This window comes from Schistocerca americana, chromosome X (genome assembly GCF_021461395.2).
Source record: "Schistocerca americana isolate TAMUIC-IGC-003095 chromosome X, iqSchAmer2.1, whole genome shotgun sequence".
Lineage (NCBI taxonomy): Eukaryota > Metazoa > Arthropoda > Insecta > Orthoptera > Acrididae > Schistocerca > Schistocerca americana.
Window position 1 is genome coordinate 228,477,166 of NC_060130.1, and position 24,486 is coordinate 228,501,651.

Here is a 24,486-nt window from a genome sequence, read left to right on the forward strand (position 1 = left end):
GAAAAACTGGGCTGAAGGCACACACCCATATCAGGACGCGGAGCAGCAAACAGAGGCATCTCGACTACTGCAGAGGGATCCAGGCGGCACGTGGGACAGCTGCCGGGAAGAGGGTGCATATCCCCCAGTTGACGGTGGCTGTCGAGACGGCGACGACCGTGAAAGGGCGTCTACTTGCATCGGCTCTGGACGGGAGCCTATGGCGTGGGGCCCATGGGGGCCAGGTGCAGCGAGAGCTGTTGCGTCCATGCAGGTACGGAATCTGAAAGCACAATGCCTGTGGCAGTTTGATTCAACTGGCGTCTCAGCAATCCTCTCGGTCCCTGCAGTAGAAAGTGGAACGTCCAAGATAGAGTACAGTGGTGCCTCGCTCCCAGCGCCTCCATCTGCCGTACGATTTGTAAAAGACCGAATCTTTAGTATGACACTTTCTCTGTCTTGGTGGAGTGGCCACCTCCTGCTGTGTCAGATGCAGGAACAGTTTTTGGTGTGTGGCATCTAGATGAACAGACTGGTGGGAGCTTATGGTTCTGTTGGTTTCTTTTCATGTGTATCCAACAATTTAGAATATAGAGGGATTTTGTAAAATACAACCTACAAGACTCTTTACTGAAGTAAGTTGCGGTGGCGCCATCCATGTAACAACTCTGCCGACAATGGTCTGGAGCGTGCCTGGGAGCAGTAGGAAGACAAGAATAGCAACAGAACCTGATCCCGTGTGTGAGAGGCATGAAATTTGTCCATTTGTTGCTTAAATGTACGTACAAAGCGTCAGCTTCGCCGTTGGATTGCGGGTGGAATGGTGCACTAGTGATGTGGTGATGCTGGAGGCAGTGCAAAACCGTTCAAACTCGATAGCAGCAAACTGAGGTCCATTGCCAGTCACAATCACTTCAGGCAAACCACCCCAGCAAAATATCGGCGACAAGGCCTGGATTGTGGTAGTAGAGTGCAAAGGAACCACGAAGGGAAGTTTGCTGAAAGCGCCAATGACGATGAGACAATGTGTATTCCAGTAAGGACTCGCGAAATCCAAGTGCAAACTTCGCGAAATCCAAGTGCAAACTTTGCCAAGGTGCTTGAGATTTCGGCCATGCAAAGAACTGCTGAAGCTGGGCTGAGTGTTGTACAGCACAGACGTGACACTGAAAAGTCAACTGTTCACTTTGTACATCCAGACTGTGCCAAGTGCAATGACGTCGCGCCAATTGCTTGGTGCGAACGATGCCACAGTGACCTTGGTGTTGCAGACGAAGCACATTGGTCTGAATAGCCCAAGGAACCACAACACGTGACTGGTCATTATCGGTGCGAAGCGAAATGACATCTTGGTGAACTACAAGGGCTTGCCGACGGCCATAATATCGGCGAACCACAGAGCTACGAATCTGTCAGGCTGAACTCGGCGAACCGGTGTGGATGTAATGCAACAGAATCTGCAAATCAGGATCCGCAGCTGTGGTCTGGACAATATTCTGGTAATCAAGCGGAAAGCTGAGCAAAGCGCCTGTGTCTTGTGCAACAACGTAGTGACAAGAAGCAGAGGACTCATCTCATGCGAAATCAGGGCCAACAGGGAGATGAGAAAGAGCATCTGCATTGGCATGCTTCTAAGTGGGCCAATCTCATATTGGTAATTTGACAAAAGAAGAGCCCATCGTTGCAGCTTCTGCGCTGAGCGAGTTGGAACTGATTGGGAAGGGCTACACAAACATTGTAGAGGTTTATGGTCAGTCACCAAGTAAAGTTTTCTGCCAAAAAGATATTGGCGAAACTTAGTGTCACCAAAGACAATGGCGAGAGTCTCCTTTTTAATTTGCTAATAATCACAGTGAGCTTTGTTCAACGACTTCGAAGCAAAAGCAATCGACCTGCCAACAGAACCATATTTATGCGAGAAAACGGCTCCAGTGCCGTAAGAGGAAGACCACAGGTTTGACTGAACCAAAATGAACAAAGCGTCGATTACTTCTGGAAAGCAGACTGACACTCGTGCGACCAAACAAAAGGAACATCCTTCCTGTGCAGACGATGCAAGGGAGAAGCGATACGAGCAGCGTTGGGAGTAAATCAGATGTAATACGTGAGCTTCTCTAACACAGACTGGCCGGCCGCTGGTGGCCGAGCGGTTCTGGCGCTACAGTCTGGAACCGCGCGACCGCTACGGTCACAGGTTCGAATCCTTAGGTTAGTTAGGTTTAAGTAGCTCTAAGTTCTAGGGGACTTATGACCTTAGCAGTTGAGTCCCATAGTGCTCAGAGCCATTTGAACCATTTAACACAGACTGCAATTCCCGCACATTGTGTTGGAGTGGAAGGTCAAGGATAACAAGCAAATGTGACTGCAGAGAGTGAACACCCTGGCTATTAATCACATGTCCTAAGCACTCAAGTACTGGAAAATGTTTTTTTCCCTGCTACGTATGTGACCTGCTGCAGATAACACTTGAAACAGAGTGCAAAGATCGCTAATGTGTTCTTTGGGAATGCGTCCTGAGGACGACAATGGTATGTAGATAATTCGAGCAAAAAGAAATTTTTGCAGTCGACAGCTCCAAAAAGTGCAGAAATATGGTGGGTGCGTAAGCTCTGCCTAATGGCAGTCTCAAAAATTTGAAGAGATCCAGATGAGTGATAAGACAAAGATATCTTGCGACCCCTCATCCAGTGGGATTTGCAAGTAAGCATCGTGCAAATCAATTTTGGAAAAGTAACTACCGGACCCAGTTCATCCACCAAGTCTTCCGGGCGCGCCAAGGGATAAACGTCAATGACTGTTTGAGGATTCAAAGTTTTCTTAAAATTGATGCACAACTGGAGTCTGCAGGACAATTTCTTTACAAACTTCTACGTTCTGTAGCGTCGTTGGATAACGTTTTCAGATACGGGTTCCTATCCTCGATTTGTTCCTGCAGACACCCTCAACAACTACTCGAAGTTTGTCGCAATATCTCTGGGACTCACTATATGTATATTTCTCTGCCGCAGTAATTTGCAACTTCTTTTTTGCAATGCGTGGCAGGAGCCAGCCCAAAGAAATCCTGCTTATCACATCATTCATAAGACGCCCAGCGTCGACGGAAAACTGTTTTTAAAGTGGAACTTTTCGTGCCCATACCAAATTAGTGTAGTGCATTATTCGTTTTATCGATATGTATTAACAGGACAGTAAAACAGTCAACGTGGGCCAGGTCGGTGCCGTCACTGCTGGAGTACTGTTTATTCAACGTGGTTTCCTGTCCCTGTCAATACACACTAGACTAATTTGGGACCCCTCTGTGGAATGGACCCTTAAAATTCCACTTCAAAAATCATTTTATTTCTAACGGGAAACAAACCGACGCTTTCCATTGACGTTGACATATGAAAAATGATAAGCAGGATATGTTTGCACGCTGAAAAAAAGAAATTACAAATAACTGTCGAAGCACCACAAAAAATGCTCTGGTCGACTCTTAGGAGAGATACCCTGTATATAGCCTGCACAGTGTCCCAGGAGAAATGGCAATATTCAAGTGTATAACAGCAACAACCGTTCAAAGCAAAATGTCTTTTTACATGGGCCCCAAACTGCATACCTTAAGAGCTATAAACACTTGTTCAGTGGAAGATATGTGTTAGACGGTATATTAGGAGAAAGACATGGGGAGATACAATTTGCCATTGCAACCACTATATAGTTCATTCAAAAACGAACATTACATAAACAAATACAACAAAATTAATCAAAATTAGTGCTCAGTATTATCTTTGGGAACATTTTAAATTGTTCTATTGAATAAAATGATTTTCCTCTAAGCCAATACTGTGTGGTGTTTCTGAACGAACTAATGTCACACTATATGCTTCTGCTGGCAACATATTAAAATAATTGCAAACCCAGGTGTTTGTGACTATCTTGTCCTCAGTCACCAACAGAAATATCTTCATTTATACCTGTTACACTATTTATATTCAACCACCACTTGTACTACACATAAAATAGTAATAACAAAAGTTATTCCCATCATTGTAATCTCAGCTGACTACTTAAAGGTCAAGTCCCATTGTAATTTAGCAAACTTGTCATGAAGGTTGATTGTAGAATCTTCTTGTTTACTACACTAATCAGTCCTAAAAAGTATTTATTGTATTGTTAACACAACATTCTTTGTTGTTTCAGATCCTGTTTTGCACACTGAATACCCACAAAGTAGACATGTCGAAGTTACTTGGGGGCCAGATTGGTTTGGACGATTTCATATTTGTACATAGAAAAGGTATAGTACAACTGAAGATCAAGAGATGTTATATCTACTACTGTATATACTTATATTACTATTGGAGTTAAAGATAATGTATTTCCTGTTTTTAAGTGTATTTATATAATTCCGCTGTTTTCCTGGGAGTGAGAAATAAATCACCAAAATGAGATTTTCACTCTGCAGCGGAGTGTGCGCTGATATGAAACTTCCTGGCAGATTAAAACTGTGTGCCCGACCGAGGCTCGAACTCGGGACCTTTGCCTTTCGCGGGCAGTTTTAATCTGCCAGGAAGTTTCATATCAGCGCACACTCTGCTGCAGAGTGAAAATCTCATTCTGGAAACATCCCCCAGGCTGTGGCTAAGCCATGTCTCCGCTATATCCTTTCTTTCAGGAGTGCTAGTTCTGCAAGGTTCACAGGAGAGCTTCTGTAAAGTTTGGAAGGTAGGAGACGAGATACTGGCAGAAGTAAAGCTGTGAGTACCGGGCGTGAGTCGTGCTGCGGTAGCTCAGATGGTAGAGCACTTGCCCGCGAAAGGCAAAGGTCCCGAGTTCGAGCCTCGGTCAGGCACACAGTTTTAATCTGCCAGGAAGTTTCAAATCACCAAAATGTTGGACATTTGTTAGTAAAATGCATATGCAGTGAGAATAAAATTAAATAAATTACCAATGAGGGTGATAGGCATTTGAAACAGTACCTAATTTGAAGCTTGTTTCTCTGTCATATCTTCTGAGATGGTACTTGTTCAGTTAAAAATGTTTGACTTTTTATTCTACAAAATCTTGCTGAGTGATATTCCAATTCTTTATCATCAGAATTACTAAAATAAGTCAGGTTAAAAGAAAGACATGGACACAACAAGAAAATAAATTTTATGAAAACGAAAATTCCACTAAAAAATCTGTAAAATTAATGGAGGTGCAGATGGGCTAGCCCATACCTATTTTCAAGATGTGAAACTTGCAGTAAAGCCAATAGAAACATATATAAAGAAAGCCGAGCTCTTAGCTATCAGAGTAACAAAGAAGCAGTGGGAAATGTTGAGGGAGATGGGGAAGTGGGGCAAGCCACCGAGAACCCTGATTAAGAAAAAATCATAAGCTATAACATCTTCCTTACACTCATGGGTTTCTTGTAACTGTGGTTTTGATTGATCTTTCCTGCTTCCCCCAACTTTTTCATCTTTTCTCACCATGTTCCACAGGTCAGGAGCTACGTAATTTTATCATGTTAATTATTCTTATATTACTTCCTGATAAGGCACTTTCATATTTAGGAACTCGAGTGTCACAAAATCTTTATTGAGCCTGATTTGTAGCAGGCACTGAGTGGGTCATTCACAGGTTATTTCACCTTTAAAAAAGCAATTTAATTTTAAATAATGTTTTGTGCTCTTTGTGATAGAAATTATTTTGTACAAAAGACAGTGTCATTTATTTTCATTATCTTAAGGTAAACACATAGCAAAATGAAAAGTATATATACTGTGCAAAAATATGTACAGCTCAATGTTTGTTTGTATTGCTTTTGAAATCTAAATAAAAATTACAGCCAGGATGACATACATTGATGATATCACTATAACCAATTCAGGAAGTAATGATGAAGAACTCAGTTGTAGTAGCTAGTATCAGTTTTAATTTAGAATTAAAAATTAATCAGTGCCAAGCCAGAATATCAAAAGGACTGTGAAAATTGTAATTATAACAATGTTGTACATAAAAATACCACAAACACCTGACTCTTCAGTGAGAAAAAAATGAATTCTCTCATCTAACATTCTCTCTCTCTCTCTCTCTCTCTCTCTCTCTCTCTCTCTTTCTCTCTCTTTCTGCCATACATATCAATAACATGACTTTACCAAATCTTAGGCAGGATGTAAATAAATCGATAGTTTTTAAGGCATATGTATGACTATTTTTTAAGGAAATTTTTTACCATTTTATTATAAAATCTGTTACATACATTATCGTAAGTGACATGTGCACCCATATATACACTATTAATTTATATAATATTGCAGGAAGACCTAAAGAAATAGAAATCACAAAGACAGAAGATGCACTGGGCCTAACAATTACTGATAATGGAGCTGGTTATGCATTTATAAAGAGAATCAAGGAAGGCAGTATTATTGATGGCATAAATGTGATACAGGTGAGTTATGGAGTTTATATATAGAAATTATTCATATTTGCAGCTTCAAGTATAATAATACCACTCCAAATTAAGTCCACAAGGCTAAGTGATGCTGTGAGAGAGACCCTAAATTACCAGTCTACTTAAGAAAAAGCGAAAGATTTATTGTTGCTCCCTTTCTCAGGCCATTGAAAGTTATTGATGTCACTATGAATCAATCCTATGAGTGCTGCAGGGTGAGTTCAGATATTCACCTATTAAACCCATTCATACTGGATTAAGTGTGACAATTAACTATTGAATTCATTTACATTATGACTACATGTTTACTCTGGACTTTACCAGTAGGTCTTAATAATAATCTTCTATATCTTCTAATGTTAACTTTAGTTTGCAATAATATTCCAATTTCATTCTGTGTGCTTGGATCTATAACAGTAGACCTGCTGGCTTAAATTCTGCTTTCCTTTATCAAAATATCTCTGGTTTATGAACTTTAAATATTTTAAGCAATGAAAAAGGTGGTGCTGGGACTGAGTTGCTGGCCTCATATCCAGAAGTACTGTTTTAATCCCCTTCCAGCCCTATTCATTTAAGTTTCCTGAATCTGCTAAACTGTTTCAGCTAGAATAGTATCTTCACATGACTCACATGACTCATTTCCCCACCACTATCTGACTGAGCTAATGCTCCACCTACAGTCCTCTGTTGTCAGCTGGTTATTAATTACAATATCCAGCCTCTGTTTTTTGAAATTTCAGTTTGTAACAAGAATCTAATAGGAATCAGATATTTTCTCCTTTCAGTTTTTTCAGATCTGGTGAGCAGTGTACTGGTTTCTCAGACAGATATTTTTGTCTAATCATTCTAATTTATTCTAATCAGCAGTATTCACTTTATTTGAACTTAACATTGTGTAGTACTTGCATTCAGCTTCATTTCTAGATGTAACATGTGGCACTGTCTTTTAGGACAGTAACAACAAGATTTACTCTGTTCTAGAAAGATTTTGTGGCCTAGAACAGAGCATTAACCAAAGTTCACAAATATAATAATTTCACAAGAGAGTAGAGTTACTATGAAAAAAGAGAACATCGGTTTAATATGAAGGAGTCTATAAGCTTATTATATAAATTTTGCACCTTGTTTCAGTGATATGTGGATGAAGTATGTATGTGACCTAGTGCAGAGAATCTTATTTTACTGTCGTTTAGATTAGCTGTAAACTCATGGAGTGCTTCCACAGTATACTATGAAGAGACATATTAATAATGAGTCAAGCATCATATAATATTCAGTATAGTGTATTAAGCTTCAAAGTGATATCCAATACTGTCTATCAAACTATGAATATGTTTTCCATGTCTAACAGTTAAGAGATTCACTGTGAGGTATAAAATACACATGGTAACTAATTAAATATTCGTGAGTGCTGCATTCCTAAATACTTTCTACATTCAAATTTAGGATGATTTATATTGCTATAAGTTTATAGCAGCTGATCAGAATGTCATAGGTTTAGCCATTCCCGTGGTGTGGAAAATTGTTACAAAGATCTATGGTGATCAGTTCAGTAATAGTAGTAATAGTTTTACTCATCCATGGATCACTTTTATGTGGTTATTGGACACATTGTTACATTACAGGTTATTCATATATACAGGCTTTTGCAGACTTATATGTTTAGTTTGCTGAAAATTGAATAGGTAGTGCACTGTGTCCTTATAGTGAGAGTCATTTGCCAGAAGTAATTTAGCGAAACCACAGAAAATCTGATTTGAGCCTTCATTCTCTGAAATACAATGCCAATTTGTTAAAAACAATAAAAACTCATTTGAATTATCCTTACTGTACAATATTGTAAAAATCTGGTGCTATGCAGTTCATTTATTTCTCTACACATATCACTGCACACACTCTCAGCTGACATCAAGACCAGGACAATGATTTTTGTATTCTATTGTATGTACCACAACTTCCCATTTGCTTGCCTGTAAAACAAATGACCATCCATCCAGAATATTTGAGATTTTGAGTTCAGAAAGTTTAGTATTACCCACTGCAGAGCTTCAGTGTGTGGTTTTCCAGCAATAAAAGAAACATTATACTTGAAAACTGTGTTGTGAAATAATGGAATTGTGTTATTACTATTTAATTGTTGCACTTTAAAAAAAAAAAAACTCTACTCTGTGCCGTATAAGTAATCCTTTATTTTGTAGAGTGTATTGGTTGCAAGTATTTTTTCATTTTCTTTTTAAAAAGTTTAACAAGTTTGTTTCAGTAATCTCCTTAGGCAGTTTATTGTAGGTTCATTCCTTGGTATAAAATGGTACTTTGAGTTTTATGTTTATTCTTCCTTGTTTGAAATTATCCTAATCCTAGGATGTTATACATAGAAAATCAGTGATAAAATCTTCATAATCATGACAAACTTTTATCAAAAGTCTAATAAGAGGCTTTTCCATAATTTTTGAGTGAGTAGGAAAACTAGAAAGTCATAAAAACAATATTCTACACTCACTAGAGTAAGTATTAATGGCGGAATATAAGAGCTGAGAAAAATTATATATTACTGGTGCTGAATTGCGGGCAGATAATTAGTCAAAAGTAAACAGAAGCAAATATATAGTGTTGTGACTTGGCAAGACAGCCAAGTCACTATGAGGTGAAGCCGAAAGGCACGCGCTTAAGCTCACACAGGCTGGCGCGAGGTCTGGAACAGTTAAGGGAATTAATAGTAGCAAATAAAGTACGTAGTTGATGTAATACTTAACTTTAATCCATAATTGGAGAACATCGCTCTTGACGTTACATGTTTTATAATTTCAATATTAACTGGTAATGGTGCCTTGCTAGGTCGTAGCAAATGACGTAGCTGAAGGCTATGCTAACTATCGCCTCGGCAAATGAGAGCGTAATTGTCAGTGTAGCATCGCTAGCAAAGTCGGCTGTACAACTGGGGCGAGTGTCACGATGTCTCTCTAGACCTGCCGTGTGGTGGCGCTCGGTTTGCAATCACTGACAGTGGCGACACACGGGTCCGATGTATACTAGCGGACCGCGGCCGATTTAAAGGCTACCACCTAGCAAGTGTAGTGTCTGGCGGTGACACCACATATAGCATAAGTTTCTGTCAGATATGTTATATGCATTACAGACATGGGATTCTGCATTATCTAATGCTCTACTATACTGATGTGCAAAACTTATGGATGAAAATCACTTTCACATGATGAGTCACTGCCAAGTGAAACCAGGTGAAATAGCCCACTGAAACTTTGAACATACATAGAAATAACTGCTACAGTACAGTACAGAAGGTAACTGAAAAAATACACAAAGAGACAAACAGAACTGACACCTTTATTCAAAGACAATAGTTTCACTGAAGTCACCACAATTTATGGTGGTCCTCTGGACAGCATAAAAGTTACACTAAAATCACTACAATTTATAGTGGTCCTCTGGACAGTACAAAAGGCAGGACATGATTATTAATAGTGTGGTGCCACCGCCAGACACCACACTTGCTAGGTGGTAGCCTTTAAATCGGCTGCGGTCCATTAGTATACGTCGGACCCGTGAGTCGCCACTGTCAGTGATTGCAGACCGAGCGCCGCCACACGGCAGGTCTAGAGAGACTTCCTAGCACTCTCCCCAGTTGTACAGCCGACTTTGCTAGCGATGGTTCACTGACAAATTACGCTCTCATTTGCCGAGACGATAGTTAGCATAGCCTTCAGCTACGTCATTTGCTACGACCTACCAAGGCGCCATTATCATTTGACATTTATCTTGTGATACATGTACCGTCAGACCGATGTTCACCAATTATGAATTAAAGTTAAGTATTCCAGTAGTTACTTACGTTCTTTGCTACTATAAATTCCCTTACCTGTTCCAGACCTCACGCCAGCCTGCGTGAGCTTAAACGCATGCCTTTCGACTTCCTCTCCTAGTGACTTGGCTGTCTTGCCAAGTCACAACAAATAGGATGTGTGATCACCATAGAAAGCAATGCGTGCTACGCAATATACTCCCATGCTAGCCATGAGGTTAGTAAGTTGTTATTGTGGTAGGGCATTCCTTTCCTTCACCAGCACAAATGACAACTGCTGGATGGTCATTGGTGCATGTCAGTACACCGAGGCAACATTATGCCTCATCACACTGGGTGCACCAAAACAGTAATGTTTGACAATGCTCTTGGATGCATTATGGTGACAGGTTGGAACATATAATGCACTCAGAAACATTGTTGAATAGTATTGTTCTGATGGTCCAGTGTCATAGTGTGGGGAAGCATAATGTTGCATGGATGAACTGACCTCCTCAGTGGTGCATTTGGCCCTGACTTCATTTTTATGGATGTCAATGCACAACCACATCTAAGTGTGCAGGCGGAGGAGTTCTTGGAATGAGAGGATATTCAACAGACTGACTGGCCTGCCTGTTAACCCAACTTACCAACTTAAATCCCATTGAGCATGTGTGATATGCATTTGGGAGATGTGCTGCAGCATATCCACATGCATGAACAACCATTCAGTGGTTGTCTACCATACTGCTGGAAGAATGGAACACCCTACTAAGTGAAGTCCTTCACAACCTTGTGGCCAGAGTGGGAGCACACTGTAGAGTATGCTTTGCCATCCATGGTGATCACTCACTCTATTAATAACTATGTCTCACCTTTTGCAATGTCCAGGGGAGTGTCAGGAATAACTGTTACATTGTAGAAAGGGTGTTTCAGTAACCAATCTTAACTTTTAAAACATTAAAAGTACTGCACAGATTAAGGAATTTATTAAAACACTGTAAAAATATTATTTTGTGTGAGATTTCTTTCTTTGTCAGTCCGTGTCTTGATATACGGACGCCCATTTTTCCTCTAATGTTGTGATGGTGTGTATTGTCTCTCATATCAAACTCACATAAGTTGCTTTTGGGGAACAATGGTGCTGTATAGAGATCCCTGTTTCTTAGGATTACTTTATTTTTTATTGTGTTTACTTTTTAAAAAAATCAGAATTTTACTGATATAACAGTATTGCACCATATCAGTATGGAGCAAGATGTGTGTGACTGAAAAAGACCAAAGTATGCGATCCCCATATGCTAATTAGTGGCAGATCTGTCAGTTTCTACATGGGATAGTACACTTCAGCTTTTCCCCGGGAGAATGACTAATATGTTTCTCCCAGTTTAATTTGCTATCAATGTGGAAGCCTACTAGTTCCACTGATATGCTTCTGACATCTTTAGTCAATCCTAGAATTAGTTTCTGTGCTTTATCAAAATTACTGAGGAGTTCATTGTAAGACAACCAGTTTATTGCTATTTGAAATTTTTTCTGATTTGCCCAATGCAATTTTGTAATCTCATGGTGTATACTGAGCAATGACATGCTGTCTGCATAGCATACACTTAATTAGCTCCTACATGAGAAGGTAAAACATTAATTGCAAAGGGTGCAACTTCTGTATTTTCACTAACAATCCATTACTTAGTCTGATGTCATTGATGAGATTAGAACATAGTATCATTTTATATGTATTTCATTTAATTGAAACAAAAAATATTTTATTGAATTCAGCGACAAAAATGATTCATGCCATGTATGACATTTGTGGCTGGTTTCTGTCACCAGCTAAATACAGTAATATCCACCATCTCATGTCACAGAAACAAGCATATTGGCAAAAACTCAGTTACTGTACATTTTCATATGGGGTGTTTGCAAATTCCTGTTACAAACTTCTAGGACTTGTAGATGGGTGTGGCTAGATAATATTTTCAATTGGAACTCATGTCTGGAAACATACCGTTTCTGTGCTAGAACCATTTAAAATCATGTTAGTAACACTACCACTTTTACAAGTAATTGATTAGGTGTGGCCGGCCGGAGTGGCTGTGCGGTTCTAGGCACTACAGTCTGGAGCCGATCAACCGCTCTGGTCACAGGTTCGAATCCTGCCTCGGGCATGGATGTGTGTGATGTCCTTAGGTTAGTTAGTTTTAATTAGTTCTAAGTTCTCAGCGACGGATGACCTCAGAAATTAAGTCGCATAGTGCTTAGAGCCATTTGAACCATTTTTTTGATTAGGTGTGACCCAGTAAATCTCTTGTTTTACAATTCCACTCCTTAATAGCCAAAGAAATTGCTCATGTACTCATTGACGAATTCTCTTCAACATGATGCTGTACAGCCTCTTCCAATTCAAGTGTGTCTTTGGAACACCACAGTCACACATTCTGATGGTGAAGCCATTGTGTGATTGTAGCCATTGTGTAACTGTGGTGAAAAGGGTATGCGACAGAGTCAGACACTGTGGAGAACAGTCTTGTTAAAGGCGATGAGCAGCTCTTCCATTGCCATGAGCTTTGCCTTTCAGAAGGATCATGTCAGTTTATATGCAACTGTGTAATCAACCATGTTACTCTAACACTGACACCTGAATGAGGCTCAAATCAGGTCAGAGAGGTAGGGTAGACATCAAATGACATCAGCCAGTCCAATGTAACCAGCCCCCACCGTGACTACCCTGTTGCATACCTATCTAAAAAACATGTTTTCAAACGGCTGTAGCAGTGAAACGGTATATTTCTGCGCATGGCTTCCTATTCAAAATATCATGTACTTACTACCCTCTACAAGTCCTAGAAGTTTGTAAGTGAAATTTCCAAACACCTTGTAGAATTTGGATGACTTTACACACATGTAACACATGAAACAAAGATAGCTTCATTCAAAATAAGCAAATTCAAGTGTATATAATTTCAAGACCTTATCAACAAAAATTAGATCTACAATAAATATATTGTAGAGTAAATGAAATAGTTGCAAAGTATCCATGTACTGCCTGATAGTTATGTAGTTGATCCTGATTCCATATTCTGAGGAGTGACGCAGTTGTTAAACACGAATGCCACATGAAAGGAAAAGTATTATGTAGCTGTTATTAGTACACTAGTTTCTTAAACAGTTGTCCCTAGTCAGTTTGGAGGGGAAAATTGTACATTATCCTTCACCAAAGTCTTCTGGAGGTTGTGCATTGTTAATGTAATCATTGTCCCCTACTTCGTGCTTTTAACTTTTTCTCATTTTCAGAACGTCTTTTCTTATTTTTTGACACACCCCTTTTGTAACATCCCCATCACACCATATCATGAAACACTCTGGCAGATTAGAACTGTGTTCCAGACTGAGACTCGGTCTCAGGACCTTTGCCTTTTGCACGCAAGTGCTCTACCAACTGAGCTACCCAAGCATGACTCACATCCTGTCCTCACAGCTTTACTTCCACCAGTACCTCACCTCCTACCTTCCAAACTTCACAGAAGCTCTCCTGCAAAACTTGCAGAACTAGTACTCCTGGAAGAAAGGATATTACGGAGACATAGCTTTGCCACAGCCTGGGGGATGTTTCCAGAATGAGATTTTCACTCTGCAGCGGAGTGTGCACTAATATGAAACTTCCTGGAAGATTAAAATAGTGAGAATTTCATTCTGCAAACATCCCCAAGGCGGTGGCAAAGTCATGTCTCCACAATATCCTTTCTTTCAGGAATGCTAATTCTGCAAGTTTTGCAGGAGAGCTTCTGTGAAGTTTGGAAAGTAGGAGGCAAGGTACTGGCGGAAGTAAAGCTGTGAGGATGGGACGTGAGTCATGCTTGGGTAGCTCAGTTGGTAGAGCACTTGCCCACAAAAGGTAAAGGTCCTGACTTCGAGTCTCAGTCCAGCACACAGTTTTAATCTGCCAGGAAGTTTCATATCAGTGCACACTCCGCTGCAGAGTGAAAATCTCATTCTGGAAACATCCCCCAGGCTGTGGCAAAGCCATGTCTCCATAATTCCTTTCTTCTAGGAGTGCTAGTTCTGCAAGTTTCGCAGGAGAGCTTCTGTGAAGTTTTGAAGATAGGAGGTGAGGTACTGGCGGAAGTAAAGCTGTGAGGACGGGGCATGAGCCATGCTTGGGTAGCTTAGTTGGTAGAGAACTTGCCCGCGAAAGGCAAAGGTCCCGAGTTCAAGTCTCAGTCCGGCACACAGTTTTAATCTGCCAGGAAGTTTCATATCAGCGCACACTTCACTGCAGAGTGAAAATCTGATTCTAGACACCATATCTTAGTTACTGACATTAATCTGTATTGCAAGATTCCTACTCCATCAATTTCTTTCACTTTAAAACCTGCATCATCCATCCACTTACTCCAGTCCCACTACTGTTAACTCCTACAATACCACAAACAAAATCAAACAATGGAAAATCCAGGAAGGAATGTAATAATATTATGAAAAGGATAGTTGCTACTCAACATGCAGTGGAGATGCTGAGTCACAGATAGGCACAACAAAAAGACAAAACCAGGTTTTGGCCAACAAAGTGTGTGTGTATCTCTTGTATGTTTTTGACAAAGGCCTTGTTGGCCAAAAGTTTATTTTGTGACAGTCTTTGTGTTGTGCCTATCTGTGACTCAGCATCTCTGCTATATGGTGAGTAGCGTCTATCCTTTTCATAATACCACAGGCAGAGCAACATGTGACACCACATCCATTGGTTATCAACTGAACTATTTTCATTTCATGAAAGGATTGCCACTATTAAACTGGCAAAGCCCATGAAGAAACACTGAGAAATGTCTACCCTTGGGAATGGTGGTAAACTATTGCTGATCACGTGATACAAGATGACACAAGAGACCTGAGTGTGTGGCATTTCCTGTCAACTGAAGTCTATAAACAATTAAATTCTGAGCCCCCATTAAATTATGCCACAAATCCATGCAATTGATTGGATCAATAACAATGATGAATTAAAATGGCTTTAGTTCATTCCAGGAGTTTGGTCCCTGAGTTCACTTATGATAAAGGTTTGTGTTTTACATACAATAAATCAAAACATTTATTTAAAGTACATTATTTATTATTAAATACAGGTCACAGAGATCACAGTTCACTGTATCCACAATAACAACTATCAGCCTGTTTTTTTCGCTGTTGCCAACTTAATTTTTGGCAGGTCTTCATAAGAAACAAGATAATGGATGTCTTGACAACTAACCTCAACATAAACTCAGTTATAACTGACTGTGGCAGCCCTTAGGGGCTGCAAAGTGACAAAAATAATGTAAAAATATGTACTTCATAGTAGAAGTAAGCTGCTTTACCACTATCAATGTTTTAATTTATATTAATTTTTACATAAAAGCATTTGTTCAGTGTATATTACAGTAACTGCCATGAATAATATTGTGGCAGCATCAGTATTTGAGTTATCTATTCCTTCCACAAATCATTATGTCTTCTTAATGAAATAAAATAAATGTTGCTATATCTGTGAGTCATTGGACACCGGTGCAGACATCAGAGAACAGGTGAGAAACGATGATGATCCAAGGCAGTAAGACTGCCTGCAGTCAGAACTCAAATCCTCACTGGAGTCGAGCAACAGGGCAGACAAATGGTGGACCCAACACAGCAAGAGCAAGGCAATAGCAGTCTAGTCTACAATGAAGTGTGACAAACTTTCGACACAATGCTGTCAACAGATCAAGTATGAACCACAATCCAAATCGAGATCAGAGAGGGAAACTAATATCAAAGTGAAGTCGTCTGTGAGTAGTCAGTGGCATGGTGGAGACAGTAACAAATGCTATCAGACAAAGTACACTACTGACTGAGCAGTTGATGTGTGGTGGTATTTATGCCGGCTGCGAGTGATACTATTGGCCGGTGTATTCATGTGGCAAGATGGTGGTGCACTCACTAGGTGAGTGCAGCACTGCAGTGACACTGTCTTCTATCAGCCATTGAGATCTGTTTGTTCTGTTGGACATTCAACTTCTGCGCAGCCCAATACGAGAAACGTAATTTTTACAAAATTTATAGCAACTGTAAAATGAGGTATAAAGGGTCTCATCTTAAAGAAATTGTTGTACTGACTCCAAAGCTGGTCTTAGATTTTGTGAGACAGCTATATTTTCAAAGCTATGGGGAATTTAATATTGTGGTTAATATTTTATGTGTTTGGATCCCATTGTAGGTGTAAAACATTACCTTTTGCCTGTAAAATTAGTCAAATGACCTATGTTTTGAAAACATCATTTAATTGAATTTTGATATTGCACAGCAAATGCCTTTGTAAATATGTTATATAGCTGAGCAAGTAGCCAAAAGAGTAGGTCCCCCATGAAACCTATTATGATGTTGTGATCTTTAGTTGTTATAGATCCTCAATTCATGGCAGCGAAACATATGATAATGAATTTATCTGATTTCGACATTGAGAATATGAATTTCTTAGAGGAATCTGAAAATGCCATTTTAGTAGGTCTGTTTGGTATCTACTGAATCAGTAAGCAGCCAGCAATGTTTCACTGTTGTTAAAAACATGTCTTGACAGTACATAAATTCTATTTTTGTTATACACAAGCTAGGTTAAGGTCAAAGAGTCTGTTGCAAGGTGTTGCAATTGACATAACTTTGATAACAGATCACTTAAATTATGTCTCAAGTGCCTGCTACACAACATGAGGCAGTTGGGTCCTCCCTCTTAGTTTGAGTTTCTTTGAAGTCCAGAAATGTGGAACTGCTCTCCAACATACACTGTTCACACTCCTAATGTTCCCTGCCAGGCCTGGTAATAACACTAAACATGAACAACACTAATGCAGTCAGTTTGCTGTTCAATTTGTCACAGAGAATTGCAACTCTTACCATGTATATACCTGTCGACAGTATGTATGTGGACAGTAACATTGATAGCTAACCATGTCTTCTGGGTGCTTCACTTTTTGTCATGCAGTGTATTTTCAGATCCCCCTATTCTTATGCACCTACAACTCCCACCCCCACCTCCCCTATTTAATTATTTATGTTTTTCATTGATAGCATTCTTATTTCCTTAACAATTTACCCTCTTTCTTTTTGTCATCTCTTCTCTTATATTTTCTTCCACTTTTTTATTAATTTTATTTTACTTTTTATCTTCATCTTTTTCTCTTTTCAGTTGGTTTTCCCCATCCCCTTTTCTGCTTAATGGTACTGTTCATTCAGCTTCTCATTTCTCTTCCTCTCAATCCATCTTTATTTCTCACTCTGTCCTATCATCACTTCTGGGCACAGGCTCTCTCCTACTCTCTTATGTCTCCCCTTTTATCTTTGTTTCTTCTCATCCTCACAGCTGGTGGGTCACTCTCATCCTTTTATCTGAGTGACCCACTATTCCTCCTGACATATCCATTTTTCCTCCATGTGGAAGAACTGACAGTTCTGTAAGATAGGAATAATTTTTATATGTCTTTAAATGTGTCAGTCAATGGTAATGAAATTATACCTCCTGAAAGAATATACTGGCCACCCACTGTGTGTTCTGGTAATTTTTCAATTTTATGGAGTGAATTCTTCTTTTCAACATTGTGCAAAATATGATCTGTGTTAGTTTCCATGTAGCCATAACAAATTTAGAATTGTGGTAACAAGTGGAATTAAAGATTGGTATCTGTGAGTACAAGAAAGAAAATAGAAGAAAGACTCCAGTTTGGTGCCAGACTGCACTTTTCTCCTTCTGAAATCCCATGTGGGGATGCCAAGCACAGTGAATCCAAATGAATGAATCATCAGACCATAGTCAACAATTGAATGAAATTTGTTGATGTTAAGTATTTTGACCAGGACGATTGCACTCATCTTGCTGTTACTGAACAGTACATCATCTCTTTACTTCCACCTATATTTTTACTATCAACAGTATAACTGACAATTCCAAAGATGAATAATGTAGAGATGTATGCCAGTATATTTGAGGTTTAGGAAATAAAATAAAATTTGTTTGGAAACTCTTCTGAGAAAATGACACATTATTATTAATATAATACAAAAGAGACATTCTTTACTTTGTTCCTGAATACATTCTACACTGAAAATCCCATATATCATAGCTGTTGCAAACTAGTAGAAAATTTTATGTTATAGACCAGAATTCCTGGTCCATTGTTTCCCAACCTTTCTTAGACCATTACCCCTGATTGCAATCAGATGTTATACAGTACCCCCCCCCCCCCCCCGCCTCCCCCAATCTTCCCCCTACCACCACTCCCCCTGCCATCACCAAAGTTAGCTCTTAACTAAACTTCAGAATGAAAAAGAACTTTCTTTGAACACTTTTATTTTAAAAATAGTGAAAGATGAATGGTATTTAGTTTTGTGGGTGTTTGATTAGGTCACCAACTAATGAGTCACTGAGACAATTGGTAACGCTTATGTATAACAACCATTTTTGTATTTGAGTTGTTTTCAGTAAGGGCACATCATAAATCATGCTCCAGATCTATTCAGTTACTTGTTTTAACACTAATATTGTTATTCAGTCCTGGACTTCACAAATACTTGTTTCTGTTGTCATTGTTATCATAGTAAAAAAAATTTAAACACATCTGCAAATCTTGATGCCCACATTTCTTTTCCACATGTCATGTGTTGTATTCAGGTAGAGAGAAAAAAGGTTAGGCACTCATTACAACTCATGCTTCCCCTGCACAACTGCTTTCCCTAGTGGCACTTGCTACACCTTCACCTGCATTTAAAATGAACCAAGTTAAAATGTGTGCACTATACTTACTATTAGTAAATCATTTGATTGCTGGATTCCTTAATTCTGATCTGGTAGAAATTAGAAGGCTTCAGTCTGTTAACACTATGTTTCTGGTCACTCTAACAATAAATAATAATAATAATAGTAATATTGTGTACAGCACTATAGTAGCCCTTATACAGGGTGTCCAGGGAGGAATGGCCAATATTCAGGGATATAATAGGAATGATCATTCGTAGCAGAAAGGTCTAGTAAATGTGGGCTCAAGATGCATACCTTAAGAACTGTGAGCACTTCTTCATCTTCGATTCTGTGGAACAAACCTCTTCTAATGTAAGATCCTTTCTTTCCATGTTTTAGAGGAGACAGTATGGACCAAAACAACAAAAAGATGTTTAGTACACATGGGCTCTAGAATGCATAACGTAAGCATTTCAGTAGGAGAGATGTTTTTCACACTAGCAAAGATGAACCCCTCATAGCTCATAGCTCATAAGGTATGTACTTTACAGACCATGTTTACTGGTCTTTTATTCTTGTTTTGGTCCATACTACCACCTCTCAAAATATGAAAAGCAAAGAACTTACAGTAGAAGAGATGTGTTTCACAGTATTGCAGATCTTCCTGCATTTCACTACAATTTTCTAATGCTGCAACTTCTCTGTATACTACAGCATCATCCGCGAAAAGCCACATGGAACTTCTGACACTATCTACTAGGTCATTTCTATATATTGTGAAAAGCAATGGCCCCATAACACTCCCCTATGGCATGCCAGAGGTTACTTTAACGTCTGTAGACATCTCTCCATTGAGAACAACAAGCTGTGTTCTGTTTGGTAAAAACTCTTCAGTCCAGCCACACAGCTGGTCTGATATTCCGTAAGCTCTTACTTTGTTTATTAGGTGACAGTGCGGAACTGTATCGAATGCATTCCGCAAGTCAAGGAAAATGGCATCTACCTGGGAGCCTGTATCTAATATTTTCTAGGTCTCATGAACAAATAAAGAGAGTTGGGTCTCACACGATCGCTGTTTCCAGAATCCATGTTGGTTCCTACAGAGTAGATTCTGGGTTTCCAGAAATGACGTGATACACGAGCAAAAAACATGTTCTAAAATTCTACAACAGATCGATGTCAGAGATATCGGCCTATAGTTTTGCGGATCTGCCCGATGACCCTTCTTGACAACTGGAACTACCTGTGCTCTTTTCCAATCATTTGGAACCTTCCGTTCCTCTAGAGAATTGCGGTACACGGCTGTGTAGAATCGAATTTGTATCCCATCAGGTCCAGTGGACTTTCCTCTGTTGAGTGATTTCAGTTGTTTTTCTATTCCTTGGACACTTATTTCGATGTCAGCCATTTTTTCGTTAGTGCGAGTATTTAGAGAAGGAACTGCAGTGTGGTCTTCCTCTATGGAACAGCTTTGGAAAAAGGTGTTTAGTATTTCAACTTTATGCGTGTCATCCTCAGTTTCAATGCCATTATCATCGCAGAGTGTCTGGATATGCTGTTTCGATCCACTTACTGATTTAACCTAAGACCAGAACTCCCTAGGATTTTCTGTCAAGTTGGTACATATTGCGGAGACATGGCTTAGCCACAGCCTTGGGGATGTTTCCAGAATGAGAATTTCACTCTGCAGCGGAGTGTATGCTGATATGAAACTTCCTGGCAGATTAAAACTGTGTGCCGGACCGAGACTCAAATTCGGGACCTTTGCCTTTCGCGGGCAAATTCTCTACCAACTGAGCTACCCAAGCACGGCTCACGCCCCAACCTCACACCTTTGCTTGTGCCAGTATCTCGTCTCCTACCTTCCAAACTTAACAGAAGCTCTCCTGCGAAACTTGCAGAATTAGCATTCCTGAAAGAAAGGATATTATGGAGACGTGGCTTAGCCACAGTCTTGGGGATGTTTCCAGAACATCCCCAAGGCCACATGAAGTACTGTGTTACTAGAGCCGTGGATGTGCACACTCTGGTGTGCACCAGATTGTGTAATGGTTGAATGCGGCCTTGTGGAAGGCAGTGGGTAGGAACAGGCGAGGTGAGCTGGTGGATATACCGCACCAGATATATGTCTGCTGTTGAAGCCATGAGCCAGCTTTTGTTGAAGACAGAGGCCAGAGTTGGCGTCCTGGCAGAATTGGGTGAGTTCTGGCTCGTGCTCCTGGGCAGTGTTAGGTTAGATTAGATTAGATTTACTTTCATTCCAATTGATCCGTAGTGAGTAGGTCCTCCAGGATGTGGACCATGTCAGATAAATAACAATACATGACAAATATTTACAACTAAAACAAATAAGCTAATGTACCATTCCACAGGTCCCAAGTGGAATGATAGTCATTTTTAATGAACACTATATGAAAGAGTCATTTTACAAATACTAATGCACTGAATTTAAAATTAAAAAGTTTTTTATTCATTTATAAGGTAATAAACATGTAATACAACTACTATAATACTTATTTACAATGAACACATTACTGCACTGAAATGGTGCAGAAGTTAGATTGTACTTACACACACACACACACACATACACACATTTACAAAGAACACATTACTGCACTGAAATTGTGCAGAAGTTATATATATATACACACACAAATCAGTTGGTTTTACTGAGGAATTCATCAATGGAGTAGGAGTTGGCCACCAATAAATCCCAATAAATCCTTTAGGCTTCTCTTAAAGTGAATTTCATTGGTTGTTAAGCATTTTATGGCTGCTGGCAAGTTATTGAAAATGTGTGCTCCTGAATAATGCACACCTTTTTGTACAAGACTAAGTTACTTCAAATCCTTGTGAAGATTATTCTTATTTCTAGTATTGATTCCACGAATTGAACCCCATAGTCCAATGACAAAGCAATGGTGCGTGTGCGGTTGGGCAGCGATGACGTTGTCTATTCCAGCGACATGACATAATTGTAAATTCTGAGGTGAACGATAGCTGCCAGAATTTACGTGGGGGACACTGGTCAATGTCTTTCATAAGTGCAAACATTATGGGTTTGTAATCGATGAAGACCATGAAGTGATGGGCCTCTGCCAATGCCCGAAAGTATTTGATAGCCTCATAGATGGCGAGGAGCTCTCTGTCACATGCAGTTCAGTGCCCTTGAGGGGGAGAGAGGTTGCTGGAGTAGAAAGTGAGCGGCTGCCAGGTGTCGCCCACATGCTGTTGCAGGACAGTGCCTATGGGTGAGCAGAGTGAAGCCTGCAAAGTCGCGTTTGACGACCAAGAAGCTGTCTTCCATTTGCTGCGTCCACAGCACCAGCTTGCTCCCTTTTGTTTTTATGCTGTGAGCAGCAGTGAGCAGCTCCTGCATAGCACTGGAGTTCTTTAGGCGCCGTTAGAAAAGGTTTAACATGCCGAGAAAACGGCGGGGGTCCTTGAATGTCTTTTGGCGTGGGAAATCGAGTATAGCTTGTACTTTGTCGGGTAAGGGACATGAGCAGGCAGGGGATATGGTGTGGCCCACGAATTCCACCTCACTGGCGCCAAGCACGTATTTTTCTGTGTTGACATTGATGCCAGCATCCTGGAGACGTCCAGAAATACTGTAGAAGTACTCGTGGTGTTCCTCTGGCGTCGTGGAAAATATAAGTATGTCACCCAGGTATGCGAAACAACAGGACAAGTCTTGCAGGACGCTATCCAAGAACCACTGCCACATTTGTGCAGCATTATGGAGGCCAAAGGTCATAAAGGCGCTCTCGCAGAGTCCAAATGGCGTGATGATGGCTGCCTTCTGAATGTATGGCCAGAACCTGGGTGAAAGCTATGGAGCAGTCGATCATGCTGAAGATTGTAGCCCCAGCCAGCATGTTGTTGTAGCTGCATAGGAATGACACTGGGTACCAATCAGGGATAGTGTAGGCATTTAGCTTCCAGTAATCCCCATATGGGCGCCAGGAGCATCCTTCTCCTTAGTGAGGTGAAGGGCAGATGCTCACAGGCTCTTTGAAGGACGCAGTACGCTGGCAGCGAGCAGCTTCAAACTCAGCCTTAGTGGTGTCCAGTTTATGCAGCGCAAGCGGGCATGGCCACCAGAAAATGGGTGGTCTGGACAGGTGTGTTAGACCAAGAAATTGCGCCAGGAGGTCGGTGGTCGGTCTATGGGCCAGAGCACGCCACCTTCACATCGAAGAGAACAGTGAAAAGATTACGCACTTTGTTGATCTCCCAGTCTCACTGCCAACGAGGTGCCAGTGGTACTGCAGCATTACGGAGACCAGAGGTCATAAAGGTGCTCTCACAGAGTCCAAATGGCATGATGATGGCTGTCGTCTGGTTGTACAGCCAGAATCTGGGTGAAAGCCTTGGAGCAGTCGATCATGCTTAAGACTGTAGCCCCAAGCCAGCACGTTGTTGTAGCTGCATAGGTGTTAGTGTTTGATGAGGTCCACTCGATAATGGGGTCAGTAATGTCGGCAACATTGAAGGTCCAGGGCAGGTCCTGTTGCAGGCCCTGATCAAGTGTGTGACAATGAATGACATACGTAGCGACAGTGAAGTTATTTGCTGCTGTCAAGAGAATGGCTGAGGCGGTGTCAGCATTTTGTACAAGCCGCCATGGGAGAGTAGAGTACTCGGAGCCAGTGTCTATGAGGAATGTTAGGGCAGAATAGGTGTCTCAGATGAGCAGGCACTGGGAGACCAAGCAACAATTGTGTGTGCCTAATCCTGGTGGTTGTTGGCATTTGGGTGCCAAGAGCAGGGTTCTCTGCAGTTCATAGCGTTTGGGCTGAAGTACTCGCAATACCAGCAGAGGCCGGCACTGTCGTGAGGGGCATTGCAGGTCGGCTGGAGCTGCAGTGTTGTTGTGGTTGTAATGCTGGCAGCTGTGGCTGCATGGGCTGTGGTGGTCAGAGTTGAGTCGGACCGCAATTGCTTCAACATTGCTATGTCGACACTGAGGCAGGCAAGCATGTTGTATATTTCTACTGTTGAATGCTGTGCTGTAGGGCTGGGACCAGTGACATCATTAGTGGTATATTGAGCAGCGAGGATGAGCACATGCTGTGGTGACTGGCCAAATGATGGCCAGCTGGCTGTGCCAGGTGGGCTGCACTCACGGGCAGGGAGGCCAGCATCTATTGCACCTTGTTGGCATCAGTGATGGAGAGGTTAGCGTGTGAAACCACTGCTGTATGTATTGGGGCCAGGAGGCAAGCTAGCCAGATGTTATAAAGAAAATCATCGGAGACCGTGTGTGGTTCTGTCAGACTTCAGAGGTGGCACAGGAACTGAGAGGGTTGTCGGTTCCCACATTGCTCAAGGGAAAGAAGGACCTGGATCCACTGTATTTCAGAAGAGGTGAGTTGTGTCAGGAGGCAGCACTGGGGTGTCTCGGTGTGGTCGGTGGCTGTGGGCGATGAAATGATGTCAGGGACTTCCATTGCATATGTAGGCTCGAGCTTATGCTGCAGCTGGTGAAGATCACACCTGATGAAGAAAGTCATAGCCGTGGGTCCCACAGGTTAAGGGCAGCAG

At 40.8% G+C, this 24,486-nt stretch overlaps 1 protein-coding gene across 5 annotated transcripts in view; it reads left to right on the top strand.

Moving 5' to 3' along the window:
• LOC124555155 (PDZ domain-containing protein GIPC3-like) overlaps positions 1-24,486 on the top strand; it is a 285,830-nt gene that overhangs the window by 219,261 nt on the left and 42,083 nt on the right. For all 5 annotated transcript variants that reach the window (XM_047128976.1, XM_047128973.1, XM_047128975.1 and 2 more), the window contains exons 2-3: positions 4,162-4,258; positions 6,267-6,400. In XM_047128976.1, coding sequence (XP_046984932.1) covers positions 4,198-4,258; positions 6,267-6,400 — 195 coding nt within the window. In that variant the 5' untranslated portion in view covers positions 4,162-4,197. The remainder of the gene's footprint in view (positions 1-4,161; positions 4,259-6,266; positions 6,401-24,486) is intronic.